This window comes from Scylla paramamosain, chromosome 14 (genome assembly GCF_035594125.1).
Source record: "Scylla paramamosain isolate STU-SP2022 chromosome 14, ASM3559412v1, whole genome shotgun sequence".
Taxonomy (NCBI): Eukaryota; Metazoa; Arthropoda; class Malacostraca; order Decapoda; family Portunidae; genus Scylla; species Scylla paramamosain.
In genome coordinates this window covers 10,384,059-10,405,756 of record NC_087164.1, presented here as the reverse complement: position 1 = coordinate 10,405,756, position 21,698 = coordinate 10,384,059, and the positions used below count along the sequence as shown (strand labels likewise).

Below are 21,698 nucleotides of genomic sequence, written 5' to 3'. Positions count from 1 at the left end.
ATACGATAAGAATATGTCTGTAAGTAGTGGGAGAAAATATATGTAAAGCTCTTTGGTGGCAACACTATTAGACATCCAAACAAAGAAGACAGGATTTAAAATTTTTCCCGTTCTTATTTTGTTTGTTGGTGCGTAGTACAAGCTAATAATACACTTTCACAAACTTAATAGTAAATTAGACTTAAAATCTAGTTGCCTACTAGGATCTATTAGCATAAATGGCGTTTAGTATCATAAGGTTTATTTTTCCGTAGGTTCATGATGACATTTGTGGGGAAGTTTGCCTTGTTGTCTGGGCGACATTTATTATAGTTATCTCTAAGGTTATTCAAATACTAAGCCAGACATCTGCCACATCGTGAAAATATTAATGCGAAGTCACGATAATTAACGAGCTAAGCGTATAGCAACCCACGGAGGGGACGGAAGGAGAGAGTAAAGCGTCCTTCCTATGGTGGATGACATACCCAGACCATGACTGCATTTCACGAGGGTCAATCATGGCATGAACAGAAGAAGGCATGTGTGAAGGGGCATATTCTGAAATAATAAGCATCAGGGCAGAATCACCCGAGCTAATTTGCCAGAAGCGAGAAACTCCATCCAGCTACTACAGGCTTGATCCTCACTTGACAGGACTGGCAAGCCACGGTCCCTCCACCCACACCTCATCGTAGCATATAATTTACATGCCGTGGTGACCGGGCCAATTCGCCCTCTGTTTACTGAAAACTTTCCTCTCACAATCCGCGTATAGTTATGGCTGCGACGATACAAGTCATCTCAGCAATAATCTAGATCATTGTCATATGAAGACAAAGTTTGCCTGCTCTCCTCTCCCCACTGTCCCCGATGTCACAACTTGGGAAACCAACTGTCTGCTAAACAGATTAGAGGCGGCGGCACTACAGTTTGTTTCATAGTGGGCTATATAAGCACCACTACCTCTTGCGCTGTTGGTGCAAACTGGAGTTGATGACAAGAATGTAACCGAAGTTATCGTGAATGACAGAACAGCTGCTTTACAATCTCTGAGTGGCTGAACACAAGACATCATATTCTTACTGATCTTAAAAATTGCACAACAAATTGTGACCCAGGTTGTAGATAATCGATACATTTTAGTATCAATGCGAGTATTATAGTATGTACACAAGAAACCGTCATCCGCAGAGAGAGAGAGAGAGAGAGAGATAGAGAGAGATCCCTGTTACAAAATATACACGCACAAGCGTAGGTTCAAATGACACTAATAATAACTCACCTCTTTAAATAATACTTCATATCTTGCCAAAGACTCACAAATGAATATCAAGTGAACATGATCACGCGCAGGTGCCCATTTTAGACCTACGTTTTCTGAAAGTATTCACACCCACACAAGGATACCCACGCCAAGGGTTTCCAACCTAAAGGAATTAATTCAATATAGTTGTTTTAACTCAACAATCGACATTTTAAGGAAATAAATTACTCATATTATGATGTGGTCATGTCGCCAGTGTGCACAGTTTATACTGTGTTACCTATCATGCACCTAAGATAAAAGTTTCATGTGTGACGCACGCCCGTCTGCACAAAGGACCTTACCTTGGAGTGAGCGGGCGTAGCTACCCATGTTGATTGACTTATTCCGAAGTGTACGGGTTTTGTTAGAAACGGAACTTCAAGTTAGGAATTAAGTTTGCTTGTATATGTGAGCAAAGGAAATTTAGTTCTTGAGTTCGTCTGCTTCACTTGACAATGCCAACCTCTGAAACTTGTGTGTAGTTTAAGCCACCACCCGAGTCTACTACGCAGCTGATTTTGGCAGTTCTTACGCCACCACCTTCAAGTGGACAGATGCCTTGTACTTCTCCCTGAATAGTTTCAGTCATTAATGTTCAGTACCAAGCAGGTATTTCCTTTGGGTTAGACAAGTGTTGTGATAACTTTTATGAAACCAAACGAATCACTGAAATACACCAGTCCCCAAAAATAGGCATTGCAACATCAAACGGATTTTTATAAGAGCTGAGTTGTCAATTAGTCCTTTCTTCCTTTATCAACACCATATCCGCTCAGTACAAGGTAAACTCTCGCTTACGTGCTCCTGGCTCTCGAAATAACTACCATTGTTGTCAGTTATGGAACAGTCCATACTCCTTTACTAATAAAACGGTTTAGACTGTGTGACCAAAACCACGATCACTATAACAGGGACGGCGACATCTCTAGAAGTTAGCATCTGTATGAGGGAAGCTTGGAAATTTTAAAATTGTACGGTTGTAAGAGAAGGAGATTCAGCAAATGTCAAACATCTTTGTTGTAAGGGGAAAATATGCATGAAATTGTGATGGTGAATTGTTTGAGATTATTAGAGTAAGTTTGTGGGGTTGTAAGGATTACCAGTCGTGTGAGGTGAGGGTTAGAGTTACGAGTGATAATGAGTACTATTAGAGCTCTGTTTGGTATTGAGATTAAAGTGCAATGATATAACGGTAAAAGGTATATGAATGGAGCAGTATAATGTCTGTTGGCTGACTATCAACATTTCCGTTATATATATATATATATATATATATATATATATATATATATATATATATATATATATATATATATATATATATATATATATATATATATATATATATATATATATATATATATATATATATATATATATATATATATATATGACGTGTGTACTTATCCGCACAACATACACAGAAATTACATAAGTGGGGTGACATGGTGTATACAAAGACCACGAACAAGAACTTACGGACACAAGTAGTCTGCTGACGATGGTCTAGAACTGACACCTCTTGTTTATCAAATACTGACCCTCGTCTTCACCTGTAATCATTATCTATATGTATCCTTCTGAAAAAAAAAAATCCCTTGCTTTCCACCTGATTGATAAGTATGCTCCACTAGACCAGTTTTTCTTTATCGCATTTTTTTTTTTTTTTAATAATACATATACATATATCTATCCGACACGAAACTATTGTACTAGTTCTATAGACATGCATACTATAGAATGAAAACAATGTCATATTCATATACGTTAACATCAACTTTTCACTCCACGGTGAAACACTGTTGCTTAAAATACAATATAAAATTATCAGAACTCTTAGTATTGAGTGGAGTGACTTAGTTCTTTCAACAATAAGAGTGTAACTATTATCAGTTTGGGGATGAATATAACTTTAGTAATGGCACCTGCTGGTAATACAAAAGAGTCGCCTTCCCCATACTATCGAGTGACGGGAGCAATGTACCGTGTACCAACTGCTAGTGCTTCTGCTTTAGCCGTATGTATGTACAGTACAGCTTCTTAACTTTATCTAATCAGTCGAGGTGGTGGTGGTAATAGGGTTAGGGAGAGAAAAATGGGTGGTGGAGGAGGGGATGATAGTTCTGGTAGAAAGAATTGGGAGGAGAGAGGAGGTGGAAGATGAGGAGGTGGTAGAGGAAAGGAGAGAGGAAGAGAGGGGTGATCGAGGGAGGAGAGGTGGATCGGAAGAGGTAATACCAGAACTAACAAAAGAGGTTTAATAAAGACAGGTAAGTAGGATGACTTACGCATCACAGTCGTTGATTACGCAATACGCACGAAGTTGCGTTTCTTCTTTTTTTTTTTTTTAGGGTATTACACACCAGTAGAAGAATAGAATGTTTTTTTTTTTTCCTTTATTCTTTAGACGGATGAAAAAAAAAAAGTTATGGTTAAGAAAAAATAAATAAATAAAAATGCGTTTCTGACTGTATTTGTAATATACATTCTTACGTTTTTTTTTTTTTTTTTTTTTTTAAAGTATGTGAAAATACGTTACATTCACCTGCACCACTAAAGCTATATGTACGTGTGCACGTGATCGCTCGTATTATCTTTCAGTCGAGACCGTCCAGTATCAGTCACTACCCGAACTTAATAATGAGATTCGACCGTCTGTCTCGGGAACTACTTGTACATTATGACTGAACCTCTTTGACGTGTTCTATTGAACTCATTAACTTTTTTTTTTTTTCTTCTTCTTTTCTTCTCTCTCACTTTTTTTTTTTTTTTTTTTTGCGAAAAATTTACATGACAATAAGAAAGAATAGTGATGAAATAAAACTACATATTGAAGGAGCTTAAATAAAGGTAAGTTGTGCAGGGTTTTAATAAAGGTTGGCTTGACTCAAAATGCTAAACATTGTGAGAAAGACGAGTGTGTAAGATAATAGCGCAAGGCGCCTGCAAACTTTTTTCGGCCATTGACCCCTTCGTAAACTTCCATATCGGTCATCAGCCTCTAAGTCTAGACATTTGTTATTAGAAAACTATTTAATGCTATTGTTCTCTAATAGTACTACTGATGATGAGTCGATTTAATTTGATCGTTTAATTAAATTGTTCATCATCGACCATTATCAATAATATCAATGCACTGTTGATTTTTACTTTTCATAAAAGAATGATATATATATATATATATATATATATATATATATATATATATATATATATATATATATATATATATATATATATATATATATATATATATATATATATATATATATATATATATATATATATATATATATATATATATATATATATATATATCATAAAAGAATGGCATCCTGCCACTTGCAGGGCCGCTCGACTGGAAGCGTCTGAATGAATCGATTATCAACACCCCCTTGTGAACGAAGGCTAGCATGAGGACAGATGCTACGGGAGAGGACAACCACAGCCCGAGAGTTGAGAAGCCCAGGGCTCAACCGTGCGGCAAGGCATCGGGAACCCTTACATAGAAGCGAATGTGACACTAGCGAGCAGATCAGAGCAGGAGTGACCGATCAATGTTCGTGTGTCTACGAGACACCGCTTCCAACAACTCTAACAAATATCAAGGTATATGTAGTCAGTATTTAACTAAACACCTGTAAGTTCATAAATTAATTTTTTATTGTAGTATCAAATTCTTAAAAGTCTTCTCAAAATCTTTTTTACATTATATTGTCTTTTTATAAATCACTTGTATATATTTGCAAAAAAATGTAGAATACTTTTTATATGACTAAAACCTAGCATAGGATTTACTTAATATTGGTCGTGGATGTGCCGTCATCTTTCTTAATTACTAACATTCATCGAAATATTTCTGTGATCCACGTTTGTGTACCAGACCTCTATGTAGTTTTCGAAGTAAGAGTTTGAGTACATCAATAAATGCGTTATATGTCAGTGATATAATAATTATGTGAAAATAATTCAAACACGGGTCAAAATAAGTTTTCTTTTTAAGTTTGCCATGGAAGTAGTAACAGAAAACAAGATAACTCGTTGTTGTTGTTGCTGCTGCTGCAGATGGGACGGTTTCTTCAGGATAGACTCAACTATTTCTCCAAATTCTATCATATATATTTTACGAGTATTTTGAGTTTTCTAGGTGTTACTGTAGTATTGCATATAATCATGCAATATATATACTATGATGCTCGACTTGGAGAGTATTATTTTGATTCCAGTCCCAGTGCATGCAATTCTTCGACTCGACCTTTTTGTCAACTGATGAAAGCAGAGCGATGTGTATCAAACTTTGTTGAAAGACTAAAAAATAATAATAAACAAATAAGTAATTAAATAAATAAAATAAATACAGTTCTGGGTCTCGACAAAAACAAGAAAATAGTATGAAAATAGTAATATATATTGACCTATCTATATTAGGGAAAGTATAAATCTTGATCGGTTCACTTGTTCTCTGTGAATAATACAATCACATACGAAATAGTATTTATATATCTTAACCCATAAAACATTAATCAGTATGCTAATCATTTATAAACTTGAACATCATTCTTTATATATGATCTATTTTCCTTACATCTTTAAATATAGCAATTTTATTTCACTGGAAAAAAAAAAAAAAAAAAAAAGTTCCTTAAATACAATACTGACGAATGGATCCCTTAAGATACATATGAATTTACAACTAACTAAGGCAACATTCTTTGGGCACCTGGGGACATGGTGACTTAAGTTTTAGTATTTTTCCCCTGGAATCAGTGAGGACTCTTCCCAATGCTTCGCATTGCTGCTTTTGTCTGTAATTCCTTCATGACAAACAGTTCTTGAGGTGTAGTGTCTTGTTGTGCTGCTGCCCACACTAGTGCTTTGGAGAGAAGGCTCGCCGCCTCGCTGGCAGAAGGAATTTCCTCAACCGGAGGAATATTAAAAGTAAAGTGTCCTTCCTCGAGGCGGACAACAGGCTGGAAGGTGGTGGTTTCGTTGTCCGTGAACAACTCTTCGTCGCCCTTATACTCCAAATACTCGCCTTCTTCTGGACTCTCGACCTCAGATTTTAGCAAAGATGAGGAGCCTTCGAATACTTGTTCCAATACATCACGGGGACGAACTTTGGTGGGCATGGTATGGGAGGGACGGCCTCGCCGTCTACCTCTTGTGCCTTTCTCTCCGAAAATTGATCTTGGAACTGTGCGTTGCCAACTGCTCTCCTGACCCGGCTTGAAGGCCCGGATGTTGTACCGTCGCTTGAATCTTTCAAGCCATCCGGTGCTTGCACGGAATTCGGTGGTGCCTCGCAGTCGGAGATGTTCTTGGCGGGCGCGCGCCATTACCTCGGATCCAGATACCTCTCTTCCTCTACTGACCTCCTGTGAGAAGGGAATATTTATATTGCATAAATCAAGGTCATGGAGTAAACATATGATAAAGCTTACTCCAGACATAAGCAGGATTGTTTTTTTTTTAGTTTCCCTTATGGAAAGGTGATCTCATTTCGTGAGAAATGCTCCGAGCAATTTGTCTTAATGAAAATGGAAATATATTTGTTAGGAAATAATAACATTCCGCTACGCAAATAAATAAATAATCTTGCAATTGTTTACATACATTAGCTTATTTAGGCTTTGTTAAAATTTGGAGTAAAACACAATACATTTATTAATAAGTAGAATAGTGTGTGTGTGTGTGTGTGTGTGTTACCTTCAATAACCAATCCAGAACAGCCTCCTCGACATCAGCTTTGGCTCCGGACTCGAGCTTCCTCCTATTCCTGGCGACTAGTTCACCATTGGCCTCCACGTGCCTAAGGATTTCAACTTCATGTTTTTTCAGATCGGAAACGGTTGAAGTGCCGATGCCATATTCAAGTGCCAACTGCTTTTGAGACTCTCCCTCGTGCATTCGCCGTATCAAATCGGCTTTATCAGCAATGGACAGCACTGTTCGTCGCCGTTTGGTGAGCACTGTGGGAGAAAATAGTTGAGGCCTAGTCTTTTCAAATGAACAAAACTTATGAAAAAAAAATGCATGTAGTGATTTCAATCAGTGTATCTACTGCTTGCGCGTGAAGCCATAGAATCATACGGCTTCTCAAAAGAAAGTGTGATTTAAGTTTGCGTAAAATTTTGAAATAATCCTATTACAGCAAAATAAGTGATAAGGTAGTTCATACCTTTTAGTGCCTGTAATTTTGCTGCTGCTGCTGCTGATAATGATGATGATGATGATGATGATGATGATGATGATGATAATAATAATAATAATAATAATAATAATAATAATAGCAATAATAATAATAATAATAATAATAATAATAATAATAATACATATGTCGCTTGCATAGTAGGAACATACAACACAATTAATTCACCTGCTGGGGTTGGAGTTTGGAGCTCCAACAAGTGAGGAGGAGGCTGTATCCACTCCTCTTTGATAACGATGCTTTTCCTGGTTTCATTTCCCTCCTCTGAATGATTTTTTTCGTTATTCTTGCCTTCTGATGTAATGGTTGATTCCTGAATGTCACGAGACTCATTGTCTGTAGAGCTGAGAGGAAAACAAAGCGATTTAGTGTCTGCGGGTTGGCTGGAGGCCGAGCTAACCGGAGTCTGCTGGGTTGACATGCTAGTAGCAATATTCATGATGGTTTTCATGGGATTCCGGATACATTTTCAATGTAAATAATGTAAGGGACAGATTTTCATGGCCATCAGACACACTCTCGTGTTAAGAGTTATATAGCTAGATATTCCTCAGATTATGACTACGAAATTCCATCACATCAATCTCATGTATATTCGGATTCGGTAACAGCAAGCAAGAGAGCCGGTTTTACGTGTTCCCTCCTCACGTCAAAACAGGAGACTGTTCACTGGTCCGAGAGGGAGAGAGAGGAGCCGGACCAAACCGGACGCGTTCACGTAATCCGATTACCATTCTCTCACTTATCCGGATTTTTAATATTTTCGATGTCATCGACGTTTTCTACACGAATATCGCTTTGATTTATCCTTTATATATATTCTAGTTATAGAGATTAATATGCTTGAGAGGATGACTTGCGAAATCGTAACCGAATCAAATGTCTTGCACAATGTTGCCATCAATATATCTTGAGATTGATCCATATTTACCTCTTTATTGATCGTTAAGCATTTCTTGACATATCTATTCTACATATAAGAACTGAACAAGCCCTTGGAACAAAGTAGACAATAGATTACGTTATCCAAATAATGGGTATATACATTTGTTTTTTGTTATGCCCGCCAGTGCTTAGGTACTTATGGTAGTTATCCGTAATACAATAATGTTATAATATATAGTCATTTTAAGGCAAATAAATAATAAATAGCCTCTTCAGAAGATAAAAATATGGAATTTGCGTAGGTGCGGTCCTCTGTAAAAATATGAAAAGTCATATATCCCAAATAGTTTGTCATGCATTTTACTAAAGGCCGAGCAAATATTTAATCTGTAAGACCCCAATCTGCACTGAAATTAGGCGTTTTAGTTTGTTCGAAAGAAAGCGAACACAGTACAATCAATATGGCGACGTGGAGACAAAATTGACAAAGTTCACTGTACCAAGTGGGATCTAACCCTCTGGTGGGGGGGAAAGTGCGGCCGTTCTTGAGAGACACAACCTGATTGGTCACTTTGAAGAAATTGGAGGTACACCGCTCTCCTATTGGCTGGCGGGAAGTCCCTCAACCAACCAGCTTTTAGGTCTGATAGTATAAAGGCAGGTGGCTATAGGTTACGCCGACCACTGTGTTATATCTTGCCCTTCAGAATTCCTCCTCCCGTACTCGCCATTTCAAAGAAGAAAGTGCAGCGTATGTGGTGTATTTTGAAGCCGTGAGCGAGGTGCTGGCCACGATGTTACGGGGCGCCGTAGCAAGGACCGTCTGCATGGCCCAGGCCTCCGCCAGGACGTTCCCCCAGCGATTTTCGGCTGAAACAAGTCCTGGGCATGATATTGCGGCGAAATTGTGGGGAGGAAGGTGTTTGGAGGGCGTGAGGGGCCTGCATGTGGGCCTGGTCAGCTGCAAAGCGGAGGGACGCAAGGAAATGTTGGCCTCCATGCCCAGGCGGGACGAGGGCACCGAGGGCGAAGGCACCATCGTCATAGACTCCAACATCAGAGGGTGAGTAAAGCCTCCATAAGGTCCTCCATTAAGTAACTTTCCTGACTTGGTAAGTGCGCCATTTTCCTGCCGGCTTTGTCTCCCCATCATCCTGTACCAGATCACTTTATTGCCGCCTTTTGTTGCAATAAGGGTTTTGGTTTCCTAACATAATGTGCTTGTTTGTTATCAGTGTATTAGTTCAGATTATTGCTGCTTCTTTGCTCTGGAATTCTCATGGGCGGTAATAAACTGAAATTTTACTCGTAGTACTATCAGAGGGAAGGGCTAGAGAAGGAGAGAGAGAGATCAGTGTTGGTGCCCTTTGTCTCGCAATCCTCCCCGCAGGATATTGTCTTATCCTAACCCCCATAGTACAAGACTTTATTGGGGTAAGTTTAGAGTTAATTTTTATCCAGCATATTGTCTCAGAGAAGGGCCTGAGGTGGATGATAGAGATCAATCAATGATGGTGCCTGTAGCCTCGTAAAGCCTCCCCTGCAGGATGGCATTCAAGTGGCCTAGCCCCCATAGTAACGGCCTGACTGAAATGGTGTTAGAATTGAAAATATCGGTAAATGTTGTATGTGATGGAATTCTGGTGGTTTTGCGAGGGTTATGGTGCTATTCCAGTGACTGATTAGGGTTGGTTTTCATAATCTTAGCCCTGGTGATCTAAGGACCAAAACTAGAATTATCGAGTTTGAGTGTCATATCAATGTTACTTTGTCAAATTTGTCTATGGCGGTGTGTGGGGTGGTGATTTAGGTCCCAAGGGTGGTGGCAGGTGTTAGGTGTGAATTAATGTGTCCTCAGTGTAATCAAGTGGTGTCTATTACTGCAGGTGAAGATGTGTTTTAAGTAATCTCAACAGTATTTCGGAATATAATGAAACAGCTTCAGTGTAATCGATTTGAGTGTAGATCAGCGTGTTTAAAGTAATACAGGCACACCTTACGGTAAGTATTATTCTCGTTGTTTGGAAGTTGGCAGCGCGAACAGTTTCATCAGTGAGTTTCTGTAAGTATGATATTTCTTCTCATATGATATATTAGTATGGAGTATTTAGATAGAATTTGCTTGATTTGGTTAAGTCATCAACTAGGATTAGGTCAATTTTAGCCTCATTAACTGTTAGAAAATTCTCTCGGGAATTTTAAGATATTGATTGGGAAGACTAAGAAAAAAATATTAGTGTTGGTGGGTTTGACTCAATATTTATTGGGAGGTTAAGTACTTTAAGGCTAGAATATGTAAATGTTAGAAATTATAATTTGGAAGTTTGTGTGGTCCAGACAGCATTTGTCATTGAAAATATATTTAGCTTTTCATGGGATCCTGTTTATGGAAAAAAAAAGTGTTAGAAATTACAATTTGGAAGTGTGTGGTCCAGACAGCATTCGGCATTGAAAATATATTTTGCATTTCATAGGAACCTGTGATATGTTTGAAACTAATTTCGAGATTGTTGGCTTTTGCTTATGCTAGGATGTTTGGTTTATAAGAGAGTTGACCATATTGTGTGAAAACACTATCACAAGTTGTTTATTTATTTATTTTCTAAGAGGTTATGTTTGATCTCAGTTGTTGGTTTGATGAAATGTAGAACTTTAGGATTTTGTGAATACCATAATGATTTACTATTCTGTAAATATACTGGAAATCAGTATCTTAAGTTTACAGGAATTGATCTTTGGTTGCAGCAGTAGTAAATGTGTCCTAAATAGGAAGGGGAGGAGATGCATTGCAGTTTTTCTGCATTCATGTGTATGTGTAATTTTATCATGATGGTAGCATTGCTCATGATCAAATAATTTTCATTTATGAAAATTCTAAAGCTTTGAATTCATTGCAAATTTATCCCTGTATCACTTGCAATTTTTAATAGTTTTGCCTGTTTTAATGTTATTATATGAAGTTTTCATATTACAAATGGCAGTCCTGCTATTGTCACTTTGTCATAGTTTGTCATACTGTGCTGAGGTTTCTATTGTATGCACTGAGCAGGAGTGTTGTAGCACTGCATAATAGTTGTCATCTCACCGTGGTACTTGTGTTCCAGTTTCATCTCGTCATAATGTCTCATGATTGTGCTAGGTTGTATTGTCATACTTTTATGTATCAGTTCATTGTAACGTGTGCTAGATTGTCTTAACAGTTGATTGCTAGGTTGGTTCAGCATATGTGTGGAGGTGTCATGTATTTCACGAGCGCCAGATTTCATCATTGTAGTTTGTGCCAGGTTTTCTCATCTTAGTACACTACTACCAGGTTTTGTCTCATCTTAGTACACATGCCAGGTTTTGTCTCATAGTTTTGAGTGCCAGGTTTTGTCTCATAGTTTTGAGTGCCAGGTTTTGTCTCAGTTTTGAGTGCCAGGTTTTGTCTCATAGTTTTGAGTGTCAGGTTTTGTCTCATAGTTTGAGTACCAGGTTTTGTCTTGTCATAGTTTGAATGCCAGGTTTTGTGTCATCGTAGTTTGAATGCCAGGTTATGTCTCATCATAGTTTACGAGTGCCAGGTTTTGTCTCATCATAGTTTGAGTGCCACGTTTTCTCAGTTCACAAGTGCCAGGTTTTGTCTCAGTTTACAAGTACCAGGTTTTGTGTCATTAGTTCACAAGGGCCAGGTTTTCTCTCATTGTAGTTCACAAGTGCCAGGTTTTGTCTTATAGTACACAAGTGTTAGGTTTTGTCTTGTAGTTCACAAGTGCCAGGTTTTGTCTCATAGTACAGGAGTGCCAAGTTTTGTCTCAGTACACAGTTGCCAGGTTTTATCATTGTAGTACACAAGTGCCATGTTTTGTCTCATCATAGTATGCATGCCAGGTTTTGTTTCATCGTGATACACGAGTCTGGTCTTGTTTCATTATTGTACACGAGTTCCAGGTTTTGTCGTGCCAGGTTTTGTCTCATCGTAGTTCATGAGTGCCGGGTTTTGTCTCAGTTCATGAGTGCCAAGTTTTTGTCTCATCATGGTTCTTGAGTGCCAAGTTTTGTCTTAAGAGTGCCAGGTCTTGTCTTATCATAGTTCATGAGTGCCAAGTTTTGTCTCATTACAAGAGTGCCAGGTTTTGTCTCATCATAGTTCACAAGCGCCAAGTTTTGTTGCATCACGTGTCAGGTTTTGTCTTGTCATGGTTTGAGTGCCAGGTTTTCTTGTCATAGTTCATGAGTGCTAGGTTTTGTCTCATCAGTTGACAATGCCAGGTTTTGTCTCTTGTTCATGTGAAAGTGCCAGGTTGTCATCTCGTCATAGTATGTGTGTGATGTTGTCCTATCATAGTACGAGTGTAGAATGTTTTCTCATGGTAGTGCAGCTGTGCCACTCTTCTCTTCATAGTAGTGTATCAGGTTGTCTGCTCATCATAGTATTTGTGTTGTCAGGTAGAAATAAGATTTTCCTTCACCCTGTGTGCATTATTTTAAGAAAATTAATGCAAATCAGACTTAAAAAGAAATGTAAACCAGACATACAAGGAAAAGAAAGTTTTAGTTATCTTCACATACATTAACGTAGATATCTTTTGATAAAATATTGCCATCTTGCCATTCTTGAATTTACACATTTTATGAACTTACCTTGGAATGATAGAAATTGCCATTTGAAAGGGGTCCATTAATGCTTGCATGTTAGCATGCTTTGTGTAAATTAAAAGTTTGCTGTATACTGCTTTGCAAAATATGTACAGTAACCCATCTTGAGGTGAAACTAGAGTGGATTGTTACATTGGACAAATGGGGGAGATGATTGGCTACTTTATGTGAATGTATGGAATTCTACAGAGGCACTGCAGAATAACCCAGATTTTCTGTGTGCCTTCATATCTATCTATTTATCTATATATATGTGTATATATATATATATATATATATATATATATATATATATATATATATATATATATATATATATAGTTTGTTTGTTTGTTTGTGTGTAGGATTGCCTTGGTTTGTATGTACAGTAGAAGCTAATGTATTACAAGAACAAGTACAAATATTGAGTTGATTTTTCACCATTTCTGCAAGTAGTTTTAATTTAGGACGAGCTGCTGACCAGATATTAAAGTCCAATAATCTGAGTTATGTTGGCAAAACCTCAACCAAGCAATTTGCATAGTTAGACCATAGACTGACACAGAGCTTATTTTTATTTACTTGGAGGTCATGAAATGTCTGTCCCATGTGTATTTGTTCTAAAGTTAATGCTAGTTAGTTTCAAAGATTTTTATGCAAAATAAAAAAAAAAAGTTATTTCCCATAAAACATCATTTCCCTAGGTGATGTTAGGTGATTGGGTTATGGTTGTCATTCAAATTGGTCTCCATATTAGCTTTATATTGGGTTAATGGCTTACATTTTTTGATGGCATGAATTTCAGTGCCACCAAATACTGAAGCTTTCACTTGCAGTATGCTACAAAAAAAAAAAAAAAGTAAAACCAGTTAAAAAAAAAGGGTGTCATGTATTTCTTTAGTAAAAGTTCTTACCATTGACCCATCCAGTGTTCACCATGGGTAAATGTATCCATTTCCTTACCAGCTTCAAAATTGCTATAATTTTGTCATTCCTGTGATGCAAGAATGTCCATGTTCAGTATCACTTTGTTGGTGTGAAAGAAGCCAAAATTATCTTTTCAAGAGGGGTGTGGTATATCATCTTCCGCTGTTGTCCTTGTGTAGTTCTTGTACACATTGCCTCCCGTACACATTGCCTCCCATGCAGTAGTTTAAGTTTTGTCATCAGTGTCAAATTAGGTAGGGTATATGCATACTTTTCTTTTCTGATGAACTTTAGTAGTGTCATCAATTGATGAACAAAACTATGGCATGAATTGGACCTGTCTTTTAACTTGTGTTGATGTAGGAGCTTTGCAGTGCATATCCTGGTGTCTAGAGCAGACATGATACTGATCTTGCTTATATTCCTCTGGATTCACTTGACACTACCTGTATAGTTGAACAGGTTGTGCACTACCTCATAGGATAGGTTTGGCAGGAGACGATTTGTTTGAAATTTCCAAAAGTGAAAGGATGGTGTTAAAAATGCTGTTTAGACCACACAAGAAATTGTATTCCTGTAAAGTAAGTCGCTCTCTTCTACTTTTGATTATAGGAGTGACGGGTCGTTTCCAGATGAGAACACCCCAGACTTGTTGTTTGATGGGGTACGATTTGCAGACCTCCCAATCATTCATGCAAAGTTTTCCAAAAATAACACCCTTCTGACACTAACAGATTCTAAAGGTAGGAAGAAAAACTTCTTGATGTCTTGAGAGGAATGGGAACAGAATAGATGTTGAGAAGTGTTCATAGTTGCTGTAGTATCTTCTTGCTGGTTTGTTATCCACTAATGAAGTTGCATTTCCTTGTTTCAGGTGTGGCTGAGATGTTCAGGTCATGTGGCATTGAAGGATTCAAGAATACCAGAAAAGGAACCAACATTGCTGCTCAAGCCACAGCTATCAGCCTAGCTGTGGTAAGTATTCCATTTGCTGATGCATCCATAATGAACCTTGATGATACTTGTTGGGAAATATGTAGTATTATAATTTGTAGTATTATTTGTATAATTCTTCCCTTAACAGAGAGCGATCAACAAAGGTGTTCGGAATGTGAGGGTAGCTGTGAAGGGACTTGGACCTGGCCGAATGGTGAGTGTTCTCTCTTGGTATTTGAATCCATGGGGCTCAACAAATATGATGGCAGATTTTTTCTTTAGCACCAAAATTGCAATGTTGACTTGTCACATGTAGCAGAATCTTGCCCCAAAGCTTTCTTCATCAGAACTCAAGCTGAATATAAAATTCTCTCTCTCTCTCTCTCTCTCTCTCTCTCTCTCTCTCTCTCTCTCTCTCTCTCTCTCTCTCTCTCTCTCTCTCAGGATGGGGATGTTAAGTTCATAAAATGGTTCAGTAATGTTATGTGCTAAAGGACTAATTTACCTTGTTTGTAGTGTCACTTGGAATACAAGGATCTGCATTTTACTCGTACATTTTACTGAGCAACCAATTTATTTCCCATCATGCACAACATCTCTCTCTCTCTCTCTCTCTCTCTCTCTCTCTCTCTCTCTCTCTCTCTCTCTCTCTCTCTCTCTCTCTCTCTCTCTCTCTCTCTCTCTCTCTCTCTCTCTCTCTCTCTCTCTCTCTCTCTCTCTGGCACTACTTATCGCATGTTTCATCATGACTCGATGAATATTCATGTCTGTGTGCCATAGATATGGAATCCTTTCCACCTTAAAATATTCCTTCTCATGATGGGACATGGTCATTGCAGCAAGCTTGACAGCCACAGCTGCTGACTCCCTTCAGGTTCACATTATTAGTTAGAAAAATTCAGGTTTTACCGTTCACACAATTACCCTTTATTTTGATTATTTTTCTGCAATTTCACTTTTATTATTATTATTATTATTATTATTATTATTATTATTATTATTATTATTATTATTATTATTATTATTATTATTACTACTACTACTACTACTACTACTACTACTACTACTACTACTACTACTACTACTACTACTACTACTATTATTGTTACTACTACTACTACTCTGTCATTTAGTAAGGATTCAAGATTATTGGGTTTGTGTATGAGTGATGTGCTGTGCAGTTAGGTTAATGGTGTGAAATATGTCATGATTATTCAAACCTCTTTTCTACTGTATGTTGAAAACCTTTTTACTCCTTATTGAACAATTGTAAGTTTGTGTCCTCTGTGGTTCCCAGGAAAAGTGTCTTGTTTGGTTCCATGGTACACATCCTTTGATCCCACAGCAAAAAATTCCCTACCCTTTAATTATGCATCCACTCTGGTCTTCTGGCAAAATTGTACCCATCTTTTGTGGTCTGGCAAAATTGTGTGCATCTTTTGGTCCCCAATGAAGTTTTTCTCCCCTTTTGATCCCACAGCAAAAAATTCCCTACCTTTTAATTATGCACTCACTCTGGTCGTCTGGCAAAATTGTACCCATCTTTTGTGGTCTGGCAAAATTGTGTGCATCTTTTGGTCCCCAATGAAATTTTTCTCCCCTTTTGATCCTATTGGCAAGCTTGCTTAACTTAGGTCTCTAGAAAAAATCTCTTATTGGGTCACTTACAGGATGTGTACCCATAATTTGGTCAAGAAACATCCACTCCTGTCAGAAAAGTATCACAATGACCATAGGAAAAGTGCCTCCCTTTGGTCATGTGCAAAAGTGTGCCCACCCTTTATTTAAATATTTGTCCCCTCAGGTAATTTGGGGAAAATGTGCCCCCCTTTTGGTCGTTTAGGGAAAATGCTTCCTCTTTCTTTTATCTGAAATGTGTGCCCCCTGCTTTTGGTTTTTGGTGCCTCCCCCCTTCCCTTCATTCTCTTGGGTGTGTGCGCTCCCTTCCCTATGGGTTCATTGGGTGTGCTCCCCCTTCCCTTCATTCTCTTGGGTGTGTTCTCTTCCCTATGGGTTCATTGGGTGTGATCACTGTTCTGTTGGATGTCTGCCCCCTGCTTTGTCTGTTGGGGGGTTCCTTCCCCCATCTTTGTCTTGGTTATGAATCTCCTTCCCTCCCACTACCTCCCATTAGTCTATATGTGCCCCACACCTTCCTTTGGTGTATTGAGAAATGGTTGCCCACCCCCCCTCCCCAGCCCTCCCCCCACTGCCTTATGTCTATGGGATGTGAACAACACCCCCTCCCCCTCTTTGGTGTTTTGAATGTGTGCCCTCCCCCCTCCCCCACCCTTTGATCTATTAGGTGTTAACCACCCCCCTTCCCCAATTATTGGGGGTGTGCCCCTTCCCCCCCTAGGGCCTGTTAGGGAAGTGTGTTCCCCGCGTTTGCCTTCAGCAAAAGTCTATTTGCCCTTTTTCCATCATTCAATCCCTTGGGTGAAGTGTATTCATACACTGGCACTTCAGTCCTTTGTGTTAAGTAAGCGATGTTTTGGGTTCTATGAGTGTCCTTGCCTTTGCTTCAGTTGTTGGGTTTACTAGGAATAATAATTGCTGCAACTTTCAGCTTAGAGCCCACAGTCTACTTCCCATGATAGTGTGCCCACTCATAAATCTTAAGGAATTCCTTGTACCCATGCATAGTAGATCCTCCAGACTCGCCTTTAGGTCTCAAGTGAATCCCCTTGTTCTTATTCCTTGTTAGTTTTAGCAGTCTACCCTTAGGGCACAAGGCCTCATGGAGGAAGTGCTCCCTTCCTTTACTCCAAACAGAGGAGCATGCTTACTCTTAGGGTTTCTCAGGGAAAGTATACTCATCTTTAGCTCCCCTCAGGAAGTGTACTCACTCTTCAAGATCCCTATGGGGAAAGTGTATTCACCTTTGGGTTCCCTCAGGGGAAGTATATTCACCTTTGGGTTCCCTCAGGGAAAGTGTACTCACATATGGGTTCCCTAAGGGGAAGTGTACTTATCTTTGGGTTCCCTCAGGGAAGTGTACTCACCTTTGGGTTCTGGCAGAGAAAGTGTATTCACCTTTGGGTTCCCTTAGAGGAAGTGTACTCACCTTTGGGTCCCCTCATGGGAAGTGTACTCACCTTTGGGTCCCCTCAGGGAAAGTGTACTCACCTTTGGGTCCCCTCAGGGAAAGTGTACTCACCTTTGGGTCCCCTCAGGGAAAGTGTACTCACCTTTGGGTCCCCTCAGGGAAAGTGTACTCACCTTTGAGTCCCTTCAGGGAAAGTGTACTCACCTTTGGGTTCCCTCAGGGGAAGTGTATTCACCTTTGGGTCCCCTCAGGGAAAGTGTACTCACCTTTTGGTCCCTTCATGGGAAGTGTGCTCACCATTGGGTCCCCTCAGGGAAAGTGTACTCACCATTGGGCTCCCACAGGGAAAGTGTACTCACCATTGGGCTCCCACGGGGAAAGTGTACTCACCTTTGGGTCCCCTCAGGGAGTGTACTCACCTTTGGGTCCCCTCAGGGAAAGTGTACTCACCTTTGGGTCCCCTCAGGGAAAGTATACTCACCTTTGGGTCCCCTCAGGGAGAGTGTACTCACCTTTGGGTCCCCTCGGAAAGTGTACTCACCTTTGGGTCCCCTCAGAAAATGTAATCACCTTTGGGTCTCCTCAGGGAAAGTGTACTCACCTTTGGGTCCCCTCAGGGAAAGTGTACTCGCCTTTGGGTCCTCTCAGGGAAAGTGTACTTACCTTGGATCCTCTCAGGGAAAGTGTACTCACCTTTGGGCTCCCTCAGGAAAGTGTACTAACCTTTGGGTCTCCTTAGGGAAAGTACTCATCTTTGGGTCCTCTCAGGGAAAGTGTACTCACCTTTGGGTCCCCTCAGGGAAAGTGTACTCACCTTTGGGTCCCCTCAGGGAAAGTGTACTCACCTTTGGGTTCCCTAAGGGAAAGTGTACTCACCTTTTGGCTCCATCAGGGAAAGTGTACTCACTTTTGGCCCCCCCAGGTGAAGTGTACTCACCTTTGGGCGTCCCCCCCCCCTCTGGGGCTGCCATAGGGGAAGTATGCTTACCCTTAGATCTCCACAGGGGAAGTGCTCACCCTTTGATCCCCTTGGGAAGTTTGATTACTGGCTTCCTCAGTGAGAGTTTCCCTCAGGGAAATCATGATCACCCTTAGGTCCCTCTGAGGAAATGTTTACCTAAGGCTCCCACAGGGGAAGTGTGCTCACTTAAGTTCCCTCAGGGGAAGTTAGACTTAAGTTCTTTCTGGTGAAGTGTGCTTACCCATAAGTAACCACAGGTGAAGCTTATTCACCATAGGTCCCCACAGGTGAAGTCAATGCACTCAAGATTCCTACAGGTGGAGTCTTCACCCATAGGTTCCCACAAGTGAATATTCACCTGTAAGTTCCCACAGGAAAAGTATATTCACCCACAGATATGCACAGTTGGTGTATTCACCCATAGGTCCCCACAGTTGAAGTGTATTCACCCATAGGTCCCCACAGGTGAAGTGTATTCACGTGTAGGTTTCCACAGGAAAATTATATTCACCACAGGTGAAGTGTATTCACCCATAGGTTCCCACAGGAAAAGTATATTCACCTACAGATCCCACAGGTGAAGTGTATTCACCCACAGAACTCCACAGGAAAAGTATATTTACCCATTCACCTATAGATAGATCCCCACATGTCAAGTGTATTCACCCATAGATTCTCTCAGGTGAAGTGTATTCACTCATAGATCTTCACAGATGAAGTGTATTCACCCATTGGTCACCACATATTCACCTACAGGTACAGGTAGAGTCTGTTCATCCATAGGTACCCATAGTCAAGTATGTTTATACTTGGGTCCCTTTGGAAGATGACCCTCTGCCTTTAGTCCCATTATGTGTACCCATCAAAGGAAGCATACTCGGCCCAAATTAACCACTGGTTAGTGTATTCATCTCTTTAAGCTCCCTCAGGGGAAGTGTACCCATCCTTGGTTTTCTTCAGGGGCTAATGTATCTATCTACCTCAGGTACCCTTGGGCTGTGAACACACCCAGAAAGTCCTTTTAGGAATGTATTCCAGTCTGGTGAAGTGCATACCATATCAGGTACCACTAGGGAAAAAACCATCCATCCATGGGTTTTACTAGGGGTGTATCCACCTGTAGGTCTCGCCAATACAAGCTCTACCTCTCAAAAAAAAAAAAATCCAAGTTCCTTTCGTTCTACATCAGATTAAACTGGAAATTCTGTGTACCATACAGTTTTGGGTGATAACATGGACTTTCATTTATATTTGTACTGGGTTTTTATAAGTATGGAAAACTTCAAAGGATAACCATTCCCATGTTTACCAGCTTTTCCAACCAAATTTTTTTTTATTTTATTTTTTTTTATTTTTCATTCAATAAGAAATTTGCTCAGAATTATTGGTAAAGTTTAGTCAAATAATCCACATTACTCGGCCAAAAATATGGTGTTGAAAGCAATTATTTAAAGTTGTGGCCCAGTTATCAGCTGCACATTTGGTGTTTCAAGATAATTGCCTATTAACTATTTTCACATCCCCTACCAGTAGCATCCCTTCCTATTTATATTTCTGCAAATTTTATTTAAAAATCGAATGTAGATTAATTTATTGTGAGTTATTGTGAAGTTTCTCACTTCTTCCCAAGTAAAATTAAAGTTTACTTGCATGCCCAAGTCCAGGCAATGGTTTTCACGTGAAGACCAACCTTTTATATTTCCAAGTACAGGTGTACCATATTCATGCATTAATGCTGTGCCTTTCTCATTTGAAATGGTACAAAAATGTGTGCCCAGTTGCAGACAATATACCCACCCATATTTCCTTCCATGCCCTTGAATCAGAGCAATATGAATGCCTTAAACTACATATCCTATTACGGTTATCGGTGTCCAGCTTCAGACTCCACATAGTCATAACATTGCCCTCTCAGAGTCTTTGTGCATTACTGTGGGAATCTTGCCAGGCCTTTCAGGGGACACTATCCTGCTGCCCACGAAGGGGCTTCTTTTGTGGTTACATCACTTACAACAAATAAATCGGGAGAAGTTTTCATGCACACTTTTCACTGTTGTTATTCGTTAGCCCAACTAAATATATATATGTATATATATTTTTTTTATTTCATTATTATTGTTATTTATATATTTTATTTTATTTTGTTTTATTTTATTATTTTTATTATTTTTATTTATTTATTTATTTTAGCAATTTGCCCCTATTAGATGGTATTTTTCATCCCTCCTGTCGTGTAGTATCTCCACTTCCTCAGCAGTTATAGCTCTTGTCCTAAGAGTATTGCTCAACTGTCTTATTACTTTAATTTGATGAATTATTTTAAGAAATCAGTTTCTTTTTATCCATTCATTGTTTAGCTATTGTGAGGAATTAGGTTTATTTAGCGACATTTTAGTTGTTAGTTTTATATACAACACCTTTCCTTCTTGTTTATTTTCAGTCAGCAGTGAAGGGGTTAACAATGGGCGGCCTGAACGTGGTTTCCATCACGGACTGCACGCCCATCATGTTTACGAACTCGCCGAGGCCGAGGAAAGCCAAGAAACTATAGTTGCGCCTATGCTTGGGTGTCTACATAATCACCGCTCATCTTGTAGCTGTACCGTGTATGGAGGTAATGCAGGAGTGAATGTACTTGTCACTGATTTCTTAATGCTAATTTATTTTGTATTATTGTAAATACGTCAATAAATAACTCAAATTTTATCCATCTTTTGTATATGTGACCCCCTGGTAGCATCACGACCTGGTAGTATGTAGAATGAACGGTGTGAGCATCATTGGAATTTAGCTAGGGAATTTTTTGGTGCTTGGTGTTTTGAAGAAG

The 21,698-nt window shown here is 39.3% G+C and overlaps 2 protein-coding genes across 3 annotated transcripts; one reads left to right on the top strand and one right to left on the bottom strand.

Annotated features, from left to right (window-relative positions):
• Positions 1-4,696: 4,696 nt before the first annotated feature.
• Positions 4,697-21,577, top strand: LOC135106845 (uncharacterized). The gene is made up of 6 exons (XM_064016211.1): positions 4,697-4,897; positions 9,089-9,444; positions 14,538-14,668; positions 14,800-14,900; positions 15,010-15,075; positions 21,312-21,577. The coding sequence occupies exons 1-6, from the start codon at positions 4,712-4,714 to the stop codon at positions 21,420-21,422; spliced, it is 951 nt and encodes a 316-aa protein (XP_063872281.1). The 5' UTR covers positions 4,697-4,711; the 3' UTR covers positions 21,423-21,577.
• On the bottom strand, positions 5,864-8,152 carry LOC135106843 (uncharacterized). 2 transcript variants are annotated; one of them, XM_064016210.1, is made up of 4 exons: positions 8,075-8,152; positions 7,665-7,840; positions 6,995-7,257; positions 5,864-6,663 (listed from the first exon to the last, which is right to left on the bottom strand). In XM_064016210.1, exons 1-4 carry the CDS (start codon positions 8,083-8,085, stop codon positions 6,052-6,054), a joined length of 1,062 nt encoding a protein of 353 aa, XP_063872280.1. In that variant the 5' UTR covers positions 8,086-8,152; the 3' UTR covers positions 5,864-6,051. The 2 variants fall into 2 exon arrangements, with proteins under 2 accessions (XP_063872280.1, XP_063872279.1); XM_064016209.1 differs by having other exon boundaries at positions 7,665-8,089.
• Positions 21,578-21,698: the final 121 nt, after the last annotated feature.

Excerpts from the sequence above, each read along its gene's own strand:
- LOC135106845 (XM_064016211.1), top strand. The coding sequence starts at position 4,712 with ATGCTACGGGAGAGGACAACCACAGCCCGAGAGTTGAGAAGCCCAGGG. Across the intron at positions 9,445-14,537 it reads ATAGACTCCAACATCAGAGG|GAGTGACGGGTCGTTTCCAG; the intron begins GTGAGTAAAGCC and ends TTTTGATTATAG. Across the intron at positions 15,076-21,311 it reads GACTTGGACCTGGCCGAATG|TCAGCAGTGAAGGGGTTAAC; the intron begins GTGAGTGTTCTC and ends GTTTATTTTCAG.
- LOC135106843 (XM_064016209.1), bottom strand. The coding sequence starts at position 7,947 with ATGAAAACCATCATGAATATTGCTACTAGCATGTCAACCCAGCAGACT. Across the intron at positions 7,258-7,664 it reads CCAAACTCCAACCCCAGCAG|TGCTCACCAAACGGCGACGA; the intron begins GTGAATTAATTG and ends TTTCTCCCACAG. Across the intron at positions 6,664-6,994 it reads TTCTGGATTGGTTATTGAAG|GAGGTCAGTAGAGGAAGAGA; the intron begins GTAACACACACA and ends CCCTTCTCACAG.